This window comes from Brienomyrus brachyistius, chromosome 17 (genome assembly GCF_023856365.1).
Source record: "Brienomyrus brachyistius isolate T26 chromosome 17, BBRACH_0.4, whole genome shotgun sequence".
Classification (NCBI taxonomy): domain Eukaryota; kingdom Metazoa; phylum Chordata; class Actinopteri; order Osteoglossiformes; family Mormyridae; genus Brienomyrus; species Brienomyrus brachyistius.
This window is the reverse complement of record NC_064549.1, coordinates 8,150,094-8,164,674: the sequence shown is the minus strand read 5'-3', so window position 1 is coordinate 8,164,674 and position 14,581 is coordinate 8,150,094. Positions and strand designations below refer to the sequence as shown.

At 42.2% G+C, this 14,581-nt stretch overlaps 2 protein-coding genes across 5 annotated transcripts in view; one reads left to right on the top strand and one right to left on the bottom strand.

The window, feature by feature from the left end:
- Positions 1–4,316: 4,316 nt before the first annotated feature.
- Positions 4,317–10,535, top strand: ckmb (creatine kinase, muscle b). The gene is made up of 8 exons (XM_048981262.1): positions 4,317–4,476; positions 5,672–5,881; positions 6,584–6,738; positions 7,286–7,418; positions 7,594–7,765; positions 8,440–8,563; positions 9,280–9,469; positions 10,028–10,535. The coding sequence occupies exons 2-8, from the start codon at positions 5,692–5,694 to the stop codon at positions 10,204–10,206; spliced, it is 1,143 nt and encodes a 380-aa protein (XP_048837219.1). The 5' UTR covers positions 4,317–4,476; positions 5,672–5,691; the 3' UTR covers positions 10,207–10,535.
- mark4b (MAP/microtubule affinity-regulating kinase 4b) overlaps positions 10,264–14,581 on the bottom strand; it is a 61,294-nt gene continuing 56,976 nt past the window's right edge. For 2 of the 4 annotated variants that reach the window (XM_048981251.1, XM_048981250.1), the window contains exon 17: positions 10,264–14,268. In XM_048981251.1, coding sequence (XP_048837208.1) covers positions 13,935–14,268 — 334 coding nt within the window. In that variant the 3' untranslated portion in view covers positions 10,264–13,934. The remainder of the gene's footprint in view (positions 14,269–14,581) is intronic. The other 2 variants (XM_048981253.1, XM_048981252.1) reach the window with 1 other exon arrangement.

Genomic DNA, 14,581 nt, shown 5'->3' with positions numbered 1-14,581 from the left:
TGAGACCGGCCCCTCCCCAGGAAGACTAACTTCATACCTTTGCAAAAAACATGCGGCAGCAGCCTGGGGACAGGACGACCCCAGCCCTGAAGGACGCTTCTGCTGTAGCCCTAGATGCTAACAGATAGCACTAAAGGGCTGGGGTAAATAGTTCACGTATAAAAAAGCACATAAGTATTTAATACTCTTAATCAAGTAATTATGCATGCAAGTTTAGACTCGACCATGTATGTATATCAGTTAAAATGCCTCAGATGACCAATTGGTGAGAAGTCACACATTTTCTTATTTTCTTTGCCAGTATGCTGAGGTACAGGTTGTTCCACGCGTTACATGGCATTCTGCAGCGCATAGCAGTTTTCAAATGCAGCCACCCTAGAAACAAGTAGCAGGCTCTTATGTTTGCAGGGTGTGTTTGGGAGGGGGGGGGGGATGCAGGGGATACCGTCACAGACCGGGGAGTGAGGGTTGGTGCAAGAATATAGACAGAGACAAATTTGGTAAGTCATGTTGAGGCTGAACGAGTAAGGGACAGCTGTGAAATCCGACACTGGGTATTGATTTAGGAAAAGGGCACTGTGACAGGTCTCGGCTGACCCCGCCCCCCAGCCAGCCACACCCCAAACCATCCAGCAGTTATCAGAGTTATAGTGGGCCATTATAGGAAGGGAAGGTCCCTTTTATAGTGACACTAAATGTAAAGAAAAATGCCCCAAAGTGACAGTATTCCTTAATGCTAAACCACTCCAACCACTCCAAGCTACGAGTGGTATTACTGGGACAGTCGTCTTCCCCATATTCCCTCCCTAGGTTATTTTTTTTTCATGATATGTAATTTCAAAAGGCATTACTGCACTCTGCCTTAATTCATAGCAAAGAATTTACTTGATCACATATTAATGCTACTATTTATGATATTTATTTATATTTCAAGTTCACACTTTTATTTATGAGATGGGAATCTTCACCAAAGTTCTTCTAGAAAGATCCTTCTAGGTTTTTATGGATAAAGCAACATTATTACTAAGTATTACTCAGCTCAATGAAATGTCATTTTAACTAAACCTAAATCGACCTAATCTTTTGAATCAGTATAATGCAGTTTGTTTAATTTTTTTTCCATCTTATATAAAAGCAAAGATGGGTCTTTGAATCATGCATTTCTCTTGCAACCATTTGCCCTGGTTAGGTTCACAGCGGGGCCCGGAGCCTATTCCGGAACACAGTGCGCCCACACAGCATGGACAGGATGCCAGCACACATACATGCACGCATGCATTGTGGGAATTGGTAATTAGACACCAATTAGCCTCACCACATGTCTGTATGATACAGGAGGGAACTGGAATACTTGGAGGCGACTCACACAATGCTGGCAGAAACTCCACACGCACAGAGGAAAGGCAGGAATCGAACGTTAAGTTAGAATGTACATTCATTTACCTGGAGGTTTCATCCAGAGCGTAGGGTTGGGAAAGGAGTCCTGGAAGCAGTTGAGGTGAAGGGCCGTGTTCAAGGATCCAATAGTGAAATCAGTCTTCGCGCTACATGATTTGAACCAGCTACCTTCCAATAACAAGCAAAGAGTCCTAATCTACACACTGTACCACACAGCACAAGGCTGCCAGCTGGGCTACTGTGCCGCCCTGCTTTGTGTCACTTACCAATTTCAATAACATGACACTGACTCGGTTTCCTCCGGTTTCCCCCCACAGTCCAAAAACATGCTGAGGCTAATTGGAGTCGCTTAATTGCCCATAGGTGTGTATGTGTGAGTGAGTGGTGTGTGAGTGAATGGTGTGTGAATGAATGGTGTGTGAGTGAATGGTGTGTGAGTGAATGGTGTGTGAATGAATGGTGTGTGAGTGAATGGTGTGTGAGTGAATGGTGTGTGAGTGAATGGTGTGTGAGTGTGCCCTGCGATGGGCTGGCCCCCCATCCTGGGATGTTCCCTGCCTCGTGCCCATTGCTTCTGGGATAGGCTCCGGACCCCCCCCCCCCGCGACCCAGTAGGATAAGAGGTTTGGAAAATGGATGGATGGATGGATACTGACTGGGATTATTTTTGACAACAAAAATATAAATTGTTGTATTCTTTAACGCATTTTTATCTACATGCAAAAGCCTTTTTTTTATTTTTGGTGTTTTCCCCAAAATTACACTTAGTTGTTGTCTATTACCCTTAATGTGCAATTTTGAATAATAAATGTCTGTTAGGGTGGCACCAGGATGAACTTGGGTATGGTAAAGGGTTAATCCTACTTTCTACTCTTCGTTGACTGGATCTGTGTATTTTACAAGCACTTATATGCCACAGATAGAACATATTTAACTGATGCTTCCTTACTATAGGTGGCCCTGATTCAAATATATTTTAACAGTGCTTATATAAGTAGTGAGATATGAAAAGCCTGTTTCACATAGACAGATCATTAGCATGGGAACTAATACAATCATATAGTAACCTGGATTATAAGGTGTTGTGAGCAGGTGGGAGGTGCACAAATGGTGCATGGCTGGGATTTGCATGGGGGGGGGTTATGTGATGGTTTCACTGCATGTTAATGTCTGCATTTTTCATTCCTTTTCCTTTCTCAGTTGTGGAAATCCATTCATTTTCCATAATCTGGTAGAGGATCCTAAGCACGTGGCGAGGAGAGTTGTAGACACAGAGCATTTTCCCCAGCTGAACAGTCGACCCCCAGCCATGAGGGCAGGTGATGGTGCTGTCCTCTGGGTCATATGTATTAATATATGAAAATAGTCACTCAACATTAAAACTCACTACTAGCTTCCTTAAAAATAAATAGCCCACGAAACCACTCTTGATAAGTGACTGGAAGATGTATGGATGCTTTGGCTTACTTAACTAAGCAAAAATATATTCCATCCATCCATGCATCATCTGTAACCCCATGAAGCTATGGGCACAATGCAAGGAACAACCCAGGTCAGGGTATTTCTATATAAAATTATATAAATCATAATAATATGCACAATATAAACCCATGTCTTAATCTGGAATTCAGTTCCGACCCAGTTTGCTTAATGGCCATTGTCACAACGATTATTTCTATCATTTTCTTCCCATGTTTGTGTGTCTTTCTTTCAGGGATTCTAGCTCCCTGTCAGAGTTGAAAGACATGCCGTTTAAGTAGAATAGGTGGATAGTTCAGGTTCAGAAAGTAAAAATCCAGACCAAGATTTTGTTTCAACTGACCGGATGAGTATAAAGAGTCACAGTCACAGATACTCAACTGGTTGGTTCAAACAAAATCTTGGTCTTGACTTTCACTTTCTGGACCTGAACTATCGCCCTCTAAGTGTATGTGTATGAAGCTAATTTCCTAAGACAACAGAAGAACAAGAGAATTTACCGCATTTGGTACTGGATTTTTTCAGTAATTAAACAAAAGGCAAAAACGACTGTGGAAATCAGAGATACGTTGCTCTATCGCAGGCCCTGCTGCGCCACACTCCAAAGTGCAGGATACTCATCTTGCTTCCTCTCTGCATGTACATGAAGTTAGACAGGGAGTTAACGACACCCTTTAAATTATCCTTAGTGTATGACTGCAGACCCTGCAATGAACAGGTATTCCATTCAAGGTGGTTCTTGCTTATTTCTAAATCCTGGATAAATAAGGAAGGATTGGAAAATAATAGTGCAGTTAATGGTTGTGTTTATAATCTTTAAGAATTTTGATACATTTCTGAATATTATTTGCATTACTCAATTTGCATTGCTCAGCAAAATGAAATTAAAATATAAGTATGCAGTGTATTGTATATAATGTATTGCATACCATGTAATATAGGTCCCTGTGTTGGTTGTGCAGGATTTCTTGTTGCCAGTGTATTACCGGGATGTAAATCACCGACTGTATATAGCATATTAAAGACATTCATTGAATCAAGACTGTTGTTTTCAGCGTATAAATGAATGCGAATAAAATGCAAATACAATTACAGTTGCACTGTTCTGTGTCCATAGTGGATTTAAAGTTATAGGGAAAGAAGGGGAACAGGCAAATTTGCCCATAGAGTGGAAATGAAAACCTCCTGCAGGATTAATGCATACACCCAGTATAAGTCCAGGAAAGAAAACATTTGTTTGCGGGACGATAAAAATAATGCACTGAAATTAGTGGTATAAATCTGGCATTATTTACGCCTAAGCCCCTCTCTCCTTGAAGTTGCTGTTGCTATGTTTGGGGTAGGGGCAATGAATGGGGGCGGCTTAACATGTTACCTATCTTCGGCAGTGTTATGCAAGTTCTTACCTTAGCCGGTTGTCATATACGGGCTCTGACCAATGAAGAATAAGCAAGCAGAAGCTCTTTGGCCAATAGATACAAGTTATCTGGGTATATAAACCCAAGTTGAACTCCTTCATAGTTGGGCGACCCCTACATTGGCTTTGGTGAGCAGGATCTGATCCCAAGGACTGTTACAGCTTTCTTTTCTCCCTCGAAGGTAAACCTAGCTCACTGGGATGATTGGGAAATGCAGAGATGAGAGTAGGATAATTAATTTGGTTTCTTCTTAAATAATTCAAGATTAGGGATAACAGCAGTTTTAACATGCACTGAAACTTACCATTACCAATTCACCTGGACTCCTGAAATCAGTTTTTTTTTTGTTCTTGGCTTTTATTTTTGGAGGGTACCTTCTTTGGCTGCTTGCTGCTGGCACTTTCGAAGGGCGGAAATGGAAATACCGTCAGCTAATTATTATATTAATGTCAGCCTGAAGTGTCGGACACGTCTGATTTGGGTGTGTTTTTCTTTTTTTTTACCGATTTTGCTAAGACTTGAGACTGGGTGAGGACCCAGGGTGCCCCTTCTATAGACATGCATATTTTATGAGTGGTGTCAGGTGGTCTAAAAGTGTTGGCCTGCATCAAATCACAGCAGGGGGTTGATTTCACCCCCTGTGCTCCTGGTAAGAAGAGCACAGGCTTACGGCTGTGAAATAGATCGTTCTCTTTATCCTGCCACATATATTATATAGATTAATGCTAAATACCAGATTTTAAATGTAAGATAACGTGCTGTAGAAGTTAAATATAAAATATGCTAAAGCTCAGACGTGCACGTAAAGGAATACTTGAATTTTTGGACAGCTGTGGATTTTATAAATCCGTCATGGCGATAAGAAATCAACGAGTAATACAAGTAATACCATGTTTGGCCTGCAATATTTTCTGTTATAGGTGACAATTTTTAAATTTGAGTTCCATCCTGATCTTGTCTTGTCAGAATGATGTATAGTGCAGCTCTTTAACAGGAAAAAAAACACAGGGTGGAGTGACTGGTTACTTTGCTTTCTTTCTTGGGTCCTCCGGAGTTCAAGCCTTAGTCCGTATTAGGGGCATGTGCACGGTGGAGACATTAAAAATCCCATCTGCTCCATGTACATATAAGCACACAGGATAGTCTGACAGCACTCTTAGCTGAAATATGATTCAATGGACAGAAGCTGCCAGAAGACTTTCTGTAAGGGTACCAAGGGATTGACAACATTCGACAATGACGTGGGCAGCAGCCGCCCATCAACTATCATTTTGGAAAAGGTTCCGGGACAAAGTAGGCTTATTTACTCCACACAAAAGCGAAATCACAAATCAAATATGGGTTTTGTTAATGCATAACATTTTTTTTTTTTGCAGATCAAGTCAAAAACGCAACGATGACGAAGAACAAGCACAACGACTACAAAATGCAGTTCACCACGGACGAGGAGTTCCCTGACTTGACTGTGCACAACAACCACATGTCCAAGGCCATATCCAGGGATATATATGACAAGCTGAGGAGCAAGTCAACTCCCAGTGGATTCACCCTGGATGACTGCATCCAGACTGGCGTGGACAACCCAGGTGAGGGTTCCCCTTAATGCTGACACCATTGTCTTTAGGGTGTTTAGCTTTTTCCCAGCTCATACGGAAAGTTCCCTGAACTTTAGTCAAAGTTCTGTAAAGGTCCTCTCAAAGTTGCCAAAGAACATTCTTACAACAATGCTAATTTTCACAGTTTTCCACATTAACAAAGGTTCTGTCAGTGACACCATGACATTATTACCTTAATTTCCTCTTAATGCAATGAATGGTGAGAAATATTTTTTGTAATAAGATATTATTTTATGAAAGTGCTATATGTGTACTGCAAACTCATCATCCAGCCATGGACCCATGGCCTCTGTGGTGTAAAGTGACAATGTAACCCACTGCTCTCTCATACCCTTTGTTAGTTATTATTTTATTAATCTTAGTTGTAGTAGTGGGATAACATTCTGGGAGCATCAGGAAAACTGGATTAAGGTTTCCACACCTTAATCGTAACGTAAACCGCAAAATTGTTAGTGGGGATTAAGGCTTTTCTGTGCAGTGCTCAAAGTCAGCCATTAAAACATTGCACAGATCATAATTTGAAATGTATTACTTTATGATTAGCAGCACAACTGGCCTATTATAATTGGACTGAAATGGCTGTATTGCCTGATTTGCAACCGCATTGAAGCAAGCAACCCAGTTTGCTCTTCGGTGTCAGTTTTTACAGTGATGCTTGATTCTCACTCGTAGGTCATCCGTTCATTATGACCGTGGGCTGCATCGCTGGTGATGAGGAGTCTTATGAAGTCTTTAAGGATTTGTTTGACCCAATCATCTCCGACCGTCATGGTGGCTACAAGCCCACAGACAAGCACAAGACCGACCTGAACTTTGAGAACCTAAAGGTGATGGCTCCCAAACCTAATTTTAAATAAACATGTTTTCTAATTGTTGTACAATTTTACTTGCTACCCATGAAATACATTTACTAAGTATTTAAATGTTTTGAGGAAAGTGCCAGTTCTCCATTATGGCATAGTTATGCTTTAGATTTCAGTTTTGAATGAAATTTAATTTCATAATATTATATAAATACCTCTAAAAATACTTTTGACACAAGGATTTTCAGATTAGGACTTAGATGTAGCTAAGATAAGATTTATTGGACCCACAGGTAGGAAAGTTGCATTTTACAGCAGCAAAGTGGCCAGTGCAACAGAAATAATAGCTTGTCTGGTTTCTTCCAAGGCTTCTTCCTTCTAGGGAGTTTTTCCTCGCCACTGTCGCCACTGGCTTGCTCACTGCGGTCTTTGGGCAGTGATAACGTAAAGCCCTTTGAGAAAATGTAATGTGAAATTGTGCTATACAAATAAAATTGATTTGAATTAAATGGCAGATTTGGTTAGTTTAAGTAGTGTATTATGAAACTAACCAAAAATTTGACCCATACAGGGCGGTGATGACCTTGACCCCAACTACGTTATCAGCAGCCGCGTGCGCACTGGCCGCAGCATCAAGGGGTTTACGCTCCCCCCCCACAACAGCCGCGGCGAGCGCAGGGCTATTGAGAAGCTAGCTATTGAGGGTAAGCATTAATCTTCTCCCTGTTGTCTCTGCAGCTGTCAGTCGTCTTTGAAACATTGTAGCAAAAGCATAAAAACAATCACCCTGGTAATGGGCCATCAGAGTTCTTTACATTGAATGATTAAAAGTCTAAATGGAAACACACAGGAGAAGCTTATGTCTTGCGCATCCTATAGCCCTGAACAGCTTGGAGGGAGAGTTCAAAGGCAAATACTACCCCCTGAAGGACATGACTGACAAGGAGCAAGAGCAGCTCATTGCAGACCACTTCCTGTTTGATAAACCGGTCTCCCCCCTATTGCTGGCCGCTGGTATGGCACGTGACTGGCCAGATGCACGAGGCATCTGGTGAGTTTGTCTCTTCAGTCCATGTAATTTCTGAATTGCACAGCATGTCCTACGTCATTGAATAGCATGTCCTACGTCATTGAATAGCATGTCCTACGTCATTGAATAGCATGTCCTACGTCATTGAATAGCATGTCCTACGTCATTGAATAGCATGTCCTACGCCATTGAATAGCATGTCCTACGCATTGAATAGCATGTCCTACGCCATTGAATTGCATGTCCAACGCCATTGAATAGCATGTCCTATGTCATTTTCCTAATCGCTTTTCCTTGACTCCAATGGAAAATGGAAAGGTGTGAAGGAAAAGGTACGAGTAGCTAGGAGCAGACAACCACGTCGCTAAGAGAATCCGAGCAGACTTACACCCAGCTGCGCAATTATGTGACGGCAGATGTTATCGACGTGGGTCTGCCATGTGATGCTACAAGGTTCCAAGGATGAACCACGAAAAGCCTTGTGTGATATGTTGCTGCTGCATGGAATTGTGGGACGACATTATCTCCATAAAGGATGGTCCAATGTATCCTGTGCTAAAGGAGATAAAACTGGACACAGTGAAGCACCTTTCTTTAGCATTTTAAAGAATTGCAACAGCTGTTAGATACTGCCGGGTCATTTCCTAAGGAAAAAAAAAGGACTATTGTATGATGTGGTTCTTTCCTCCTGAAAGGCACAATGATGAAAAGACCTTCCTGGTCTGGGTGAACGAGGAAGACCACCTGCGTGTCATTTCCATGCAGAAAGGAGGCAACATGAAAGAGGTCTTTAGGCGCTTCTGCGTCGGGCTCCAGAAGGTAGGGGTCACACTCCTACCATCTTATTATTTTTGGGCAGTTGTGAATTTCATGAATTTATTCTCAAAAGAGTAATAGTCCATAATGATTGGAGGCTGTGTCAGATAGCAGCCTTTAACGACCCATACATTAAACAGTTTATTCTTAGACTAATAGTAGTAATCATATGGGTTTAATGTTAGACTCCTGTAGAGGCAAATTTGCTTGACGTGTCATGCATATATTACAAGTTTTTACACAGCAACGTTTAACAGTGTGACAGGGTTACTATTTCACAACCATTTGGCTAACTGTCAGTAATACACACTCGATATACCTGCATAACACACCATCCTTATCTCTATAGCAATTTAGAAGTAGGTGCACGTTGGGTGTTTCTCAATACCAAGAACGCAACAAAACGTACTTGTGTTCTCGCTGACTTTCCTCCTAAGAACGAATTTTAGGACGCAGTGAATCATGGGATTGTTTTCATTGGAGAGGATGCAACTGATGTATCTTTGATATTTGGGGAGGGGCAACAATGAAATCCGGGGATTTTTGCCATCCTCCGTATTTCTGTTGTTGTGTATTGAAACTGGTCTTCGGCAATGGAAGATAACAGTCAAACGGGTACAGGAGAGCACAAGAATGGTCAAGTATGTACACTGAGAAACACCCATTGTCAGGAACATCGCCTCTAGGGATAATTGCCGGCTGCCGTTTCACGTGCACAGATTGAGGAGATCTTTAAGAAGCACAACCACGGCTTCATGTGGAACGAGCACATTGGCTACGTGCTGACCTGCCCCTCCAACTTGGGCACCGGGCTGCGCGGCGGAGTGCACGTCAAGCTGCCCAAGCTGAGCACACACGCCAAGTTCGAGGAGATCCTCACCAGGCTGCGTCTGCAGAAGCGTGGCACAGGTGCATTTACACGCCAGCCTGAAGCATCCCAATACATTTCAACATTAAAAACCAAACTGCCAATAAATAAGGCCTACAATTAATAACGCTAAAATTGGGGAAACACTGAGCATTTTTGGCATAATGCTAACGAATATTTGTGATAATTTTTACAGACAATCAAAGAATGTTTACATATATCATACATTTGATCATTAAATAAGTAACTGGAGCAACAGCTGAATAAAGTTCTACAATCTCTAAAAACTGGAAGTGTTTCCACAATTTTGGCCACTAGAGTATAAAAGCTACAGTCTGTAATGAAAAAAATGAACAGTTTATAAAATTAAAAAGTAAATGAATTACTTATTGAATACAGCATCCAACCATTTAGATTAGACTTGTTCTTTGTATTCTGAATTATTAGTGATTTGAAAGAAACATTATTTAAGAAGATTGAACAACAAAAACTAGTATACTGCAATAACAATCGTGTGATGCTACGAATTCACCACACAGCAGAGCTGATGGCTGCTTATCAGTCAGGTGTCGATGTTAATTTTGACCTGTTACAAACAGGTGGTGTGGACACGGCTTCCGTGGGGGGCGTCTTTGATATCTCCAACGCCGACCGCCTGGGCTCCTCTGAGGTCTATCAAGTCCAGTTGGTGGTCGATGGTGTGAAGCTGATGGTTGAGATGGAGAAGAAGCTAGAGAAAGGAGGCACCATTGACGATATGATCCCTGCCCAGAAGTAAAGTGAGAGTCGTGTTTTTTTTAATACATCATTGAACAAGTAACCATGCCAACCGTGTGGACAAGTAAAAAAAAAAAATGCTGCATTGCTCTGACTTGTCCAGAGACTCTTGACTCTGCTTACCTTTTCATCAGGTTCTCTTTCCAACATTCTTTCATTTACCCATCCTTTCTCCCTCTTTTCAATATCCACTGCTTTCACCAACTCAGTTGTAACATCCTGGGATCAAACCACCACATTGCTAGTTGCTTTGTGGTTTCACCTAAATAATGACCTTTGGCTGTACAAATTATTTGATGCAATAAATTGAGCCCCATGTAACAATCGGAATATGGTGTCATCTTGTCGTCCTTTGATTTTCCAAACAAACTTAATTCAATACATTAGACCCAAATAAATGAGAATTAAGCCGGTGATATTAACCTGACTAAGGGATTAGTTTTGAAGCATAAAACCTCTGTGTATTTGTATCGTATAAAAGCAAAGTGACCTGAACAATTAAGAACAAAAAAAGAGAAAAGTGAGTATGAGTGAATTTTTATTTCTCATTTTTTTTTCCTTAACTCCCATTTTTTTCTCTACATCTAAAGGTACCACAGTCAGTTACCAGAAAAAAAAATAATTTAAAAATTGTAAAGAAAAAAATAATAATAAGCAATAGTTTCATTTTTCATCTGGTTTCTACATAATGGTACAGATACAAGCACGCTGCTGGGTTTTAACAAGAGGGACCATGTTTGTGTTGTGTGAATGTCTCAGTGTGTGGAATACAGTTAGATGGGGACCAAAATGGAGGCCGTGAAAGGAGGGGAAAAACCACACCCATCTTAGCACCAGGAAATAGTTCTGCTTATAACAGGAACAATTGCTTTTGAGGTGAGACCAATCCACATTTTAAATGTTGTTCCAATCTCAGCTGCAGTAAGACCAGATGTGACTCCATTAGCTGTCTTTTACGATTGACGATTACGCCGGTCAGACCATAGTCCATCTTATTGGTGCAAAATCAAAATTTACACTGACAAGGTCACAAAGACACGTGGCTATTGGTAGAATAAAATAACGGTCATCTGCAGACTGCCCGCAAACACCATGACAGCTGTGTGAGAATATCTTCCCGTAACATAGGAAAAAAAACATCCACTCAGGTCACGAACTCAGCTTCACAGAAATCCACACTCCCTATCGCGTCACACCAAGTAGTTTCCTGCTCTGGTATTCACTGCCCGCTGTAACTTTTGTCAAATCTGATGTAATGTCATGCTTGAAAACCAGCAGAAAGAATAGACATTGCATTTATATATGAACATGAGTTTACGTTGATCATGACTAGTTGAGAAAATGTTTTGCATTTATTACAGTCCTGTGAATTCCCTGAAGACACTTTAAATAACTAACAAAGGAAGCCAAATAGATTCAATCGGCTTCACAGTGGCACTTTCCACATATTACAATCTTCCACAACTCTAGTCTCCAAAAAAGGCCAACATCATTATCACTTACTGGAACAGCCTTAAATATCCCTTGTGAAACCTGCTCTTTGCTTCTTCAGACCTAATGAATTGCCAGTATTTACTCAGAATGACTGAAATGCTGTGATGTGGAAGGAAAAAAAAAAAAAAAGCAAATGTCCAAAGTTGTGACGGAAGAAATTTTATTTTGTTCTGCTTTTTCTGGAGACATGCAGGACTGCAAGTCAAAAAATACTTACTGGGCATCCTCTTTATTATTAACTGTTTAAAACCTATTACTACTTCCTAGTCTCTAAACACAGCCCTAAGCTCTAACAGTATATATGCAACCGGCTGAAGAAGAGAAGCCCTCTTAAGTTTTGTTTAGAAAATCTTCTAGCTAAGGGAGTGACCAAAATCACAGCTTTTACATTTAAGACTTTCACACTTTGAGAAACGCATTTCTGGCATTCATGTATATGCGGCACAGGTTAGATATACTTAGTGTCTGGATAAACCACAGCTCAGATTTGTACAAACTCCAGTGCACTTTCCTTATAAGAATAACAAAAATGCCAAAAAAGGGTGGCTGAATAGTAGCGAAATCGGATCTGTGGCAGTCGGTGTATGTACGTGAGTGTGTGTGTGTTTGTGTGGGTGCGTGCGTGCATGAGGAAATGTGTGGGTGTAATGCACAGGCATTAGAGGAAGGAAGGATGAGGATCTGACGAAAGATGGGGAAAAAAAACAAGCAAATGGTTTGCAAAAGTGAAAACGAGAGGATCCGTAACTCCCTCCTCCTTCACAGGCAAGTTGGAACGACCAGCGTGTGGAACATCCACTGCAGGTAGGAACCACACCAATGTGTAAGTGAATCTGCACCCCGGCCAGAAACACAGCCTCAGTCTCTCCGGGCCAGATCCTGTCACACCAAACTCACTGGGATTTTAATGACGCACGGCACCTTGGCAACTTAGACACAAATGAAAAGCTGGCTGCTACCTGAGGCACAGTCCACGTTCGAACCCCTGCTCCCTAGACCTGAACTAGAACGACTGGTTCAGACCCATGCTACGAGGTGTGACTGGCTGCCTCACTTACAAGAGAAGAAAGAGAAAAAGCTGAATCACATTACCAGATGATTTGGCAGTTATGGTTTAGCACCATTCCTGTATGTGTACCCAAAACGTTATTAGGTAACTGAAAATTCACGAAAGCAAGGTTTGTGCTAACAGTTGGTACATTTGAGTTCATCCCGATTCAGCTACACAAGAGTGAGACACCAGTTCTTTAAGATCTAAGAACCTTTGGCTGTTCTATCCTGTTCTAGGGTCATTTTGAGGGTGGATATCATTGCCCTCTTTATTTAACAACACTGACCTGCTCAGCAGAGTATTAAGACGCTAGAGGGAAGGTTGGAATACCTCACTGCCATGATTGAATGTCCTAACATGTATCCATCTGTCTATCAGACTATAACTAAAAGACAAAGCCGTGGTCGGTGATTCACCATAATACTTATGTAAGACGAACTGTAAACAAGAAAATCGACTTGGTAAATAAGAGGGGGCTACAACTTTCAGAAAGGGTATTTACTGTCAGAACAAAGAGCTCCTCTATATGTACTGCTAGTGTGTAGGGAAGTAAAAGTACAGCGGCTCAGAAGAGGAGCCGTCTTACAAGTTGCTCTGCACGCTGTGGTATCGGAACGCTAAAGCTCCAGCCGTAACTGGCCAAATAATCAGAGAGCAAAGTGTGAACCCAATGGACCGAGAACGAGGGGGAGAAAATCGGGCATCTTTCTCGCTCATGCAATTAATCTATGTGTTCTTGCGTATCCCACCCTCATGAAGAAGTTCTGAATGACATCGCTCTGGTCAATGTTATTCTTTTAAAATACTTTATCCTCTAACCTCAGCTGCATTAATCGGGGAAAAAAAAGAATCCATGACAGTGGGGGTTGGGATATAGCAGCTGTAGAGAAAAGGAATGACAAATATAATCAATTTGATGACAAGTTCAACGAGAAGAACAAAAAAATAATTCAGATGGTGGTTTGGTCCAGGGATAGTGATGTCTTTCAGCGGGGGTGGGAGGGGGGTGATTAGCAAGCTGTCGGTCGGCGTGTCCATGTGGCAGAAAAGCGGGGGGGGGGGGGGGGGCAGCAATGGGATTGGTGCAGCAATGGCAGTCAAGACAGAGGTTTGCCTCAACATCCTTTTTTTTTTGTCCCAGTCTGTCTGTCCTCTGCCCCCCCCCCTTCCCACCCCCATCACCCTCAGAGTTCCAATTCCTTGGAGACTTTGGTGGCAATGTCCCGGAAGGCGAGAGGCGCCCCCCAGAGGCGCTTGAAGCGCACGCCGCTGGTCTCGGACGGCCCGGTGGACAGCTGGCACACCTCGGCCTCAAAGGCCACTCGCGAGCCGGCCGCCCCATGAGTGCAGGACAGCAGGAAGGGTCCAGCCAGATGGACCTGGCAGCCGCATCCCTGGGCCGCCTCGCGCAATGCCAGGACCACCTCCGCTGGGTCCCGGGGGCTGCGCACCTTTACATCCCAGCCGCATCGGGGGGTCCGGGGCTCTGACGCTTTTTGATGCCCAGGTAGATGGCGACTGCGGGGGGAGAGAAGAATTTCAGTGTTTTTTTTTTTTTAATGCATGATGTTTTTCAGACCGACAGTCACCATGATTTGAACTCCATTTAATTTCCCTGTTTGCTTTTCCACTGTAGATGAGAAGCCAACACTATAGTCAGTTTAACTGACACATACAGTCCGTTCTGAGAATGACAACATTTACAGAAGTGAACAGTTAGATGGGGACCACAATGGAGGGAAAAAAGAGGAGGGAAAAACTATGAAAAACTATGTCTCAACACCAGCAAATAGTTCTGCTTATAACAGGAACAACTGCCTTTGGGGTGAGA

Excerpts from the sequence above, each read along its gene's own strand:
- ckmb (XM_048981262.1), top strand. The coding sequence starts at position 5,692 with ATGACGAAGAACAAGCACAACGACTACAAAATGCAGTTCACCACGGAC. Across the intron at positions 7,419-7,593 it reads TGAGAAGCTAGCTATTGAGG|CCCTGAACAGCTTGGAGGGA; the intron begins GTAAGCATTAAT and ends CGCATCCTATAG. Across the intron at positions 9,470-10,027 it reads TCTGCAGAAGCGTGGCACAG|GTGGTGTGGACACGGCTTCC; the intron begins GTGCATTTACAC and ends TGTTACAAACAG.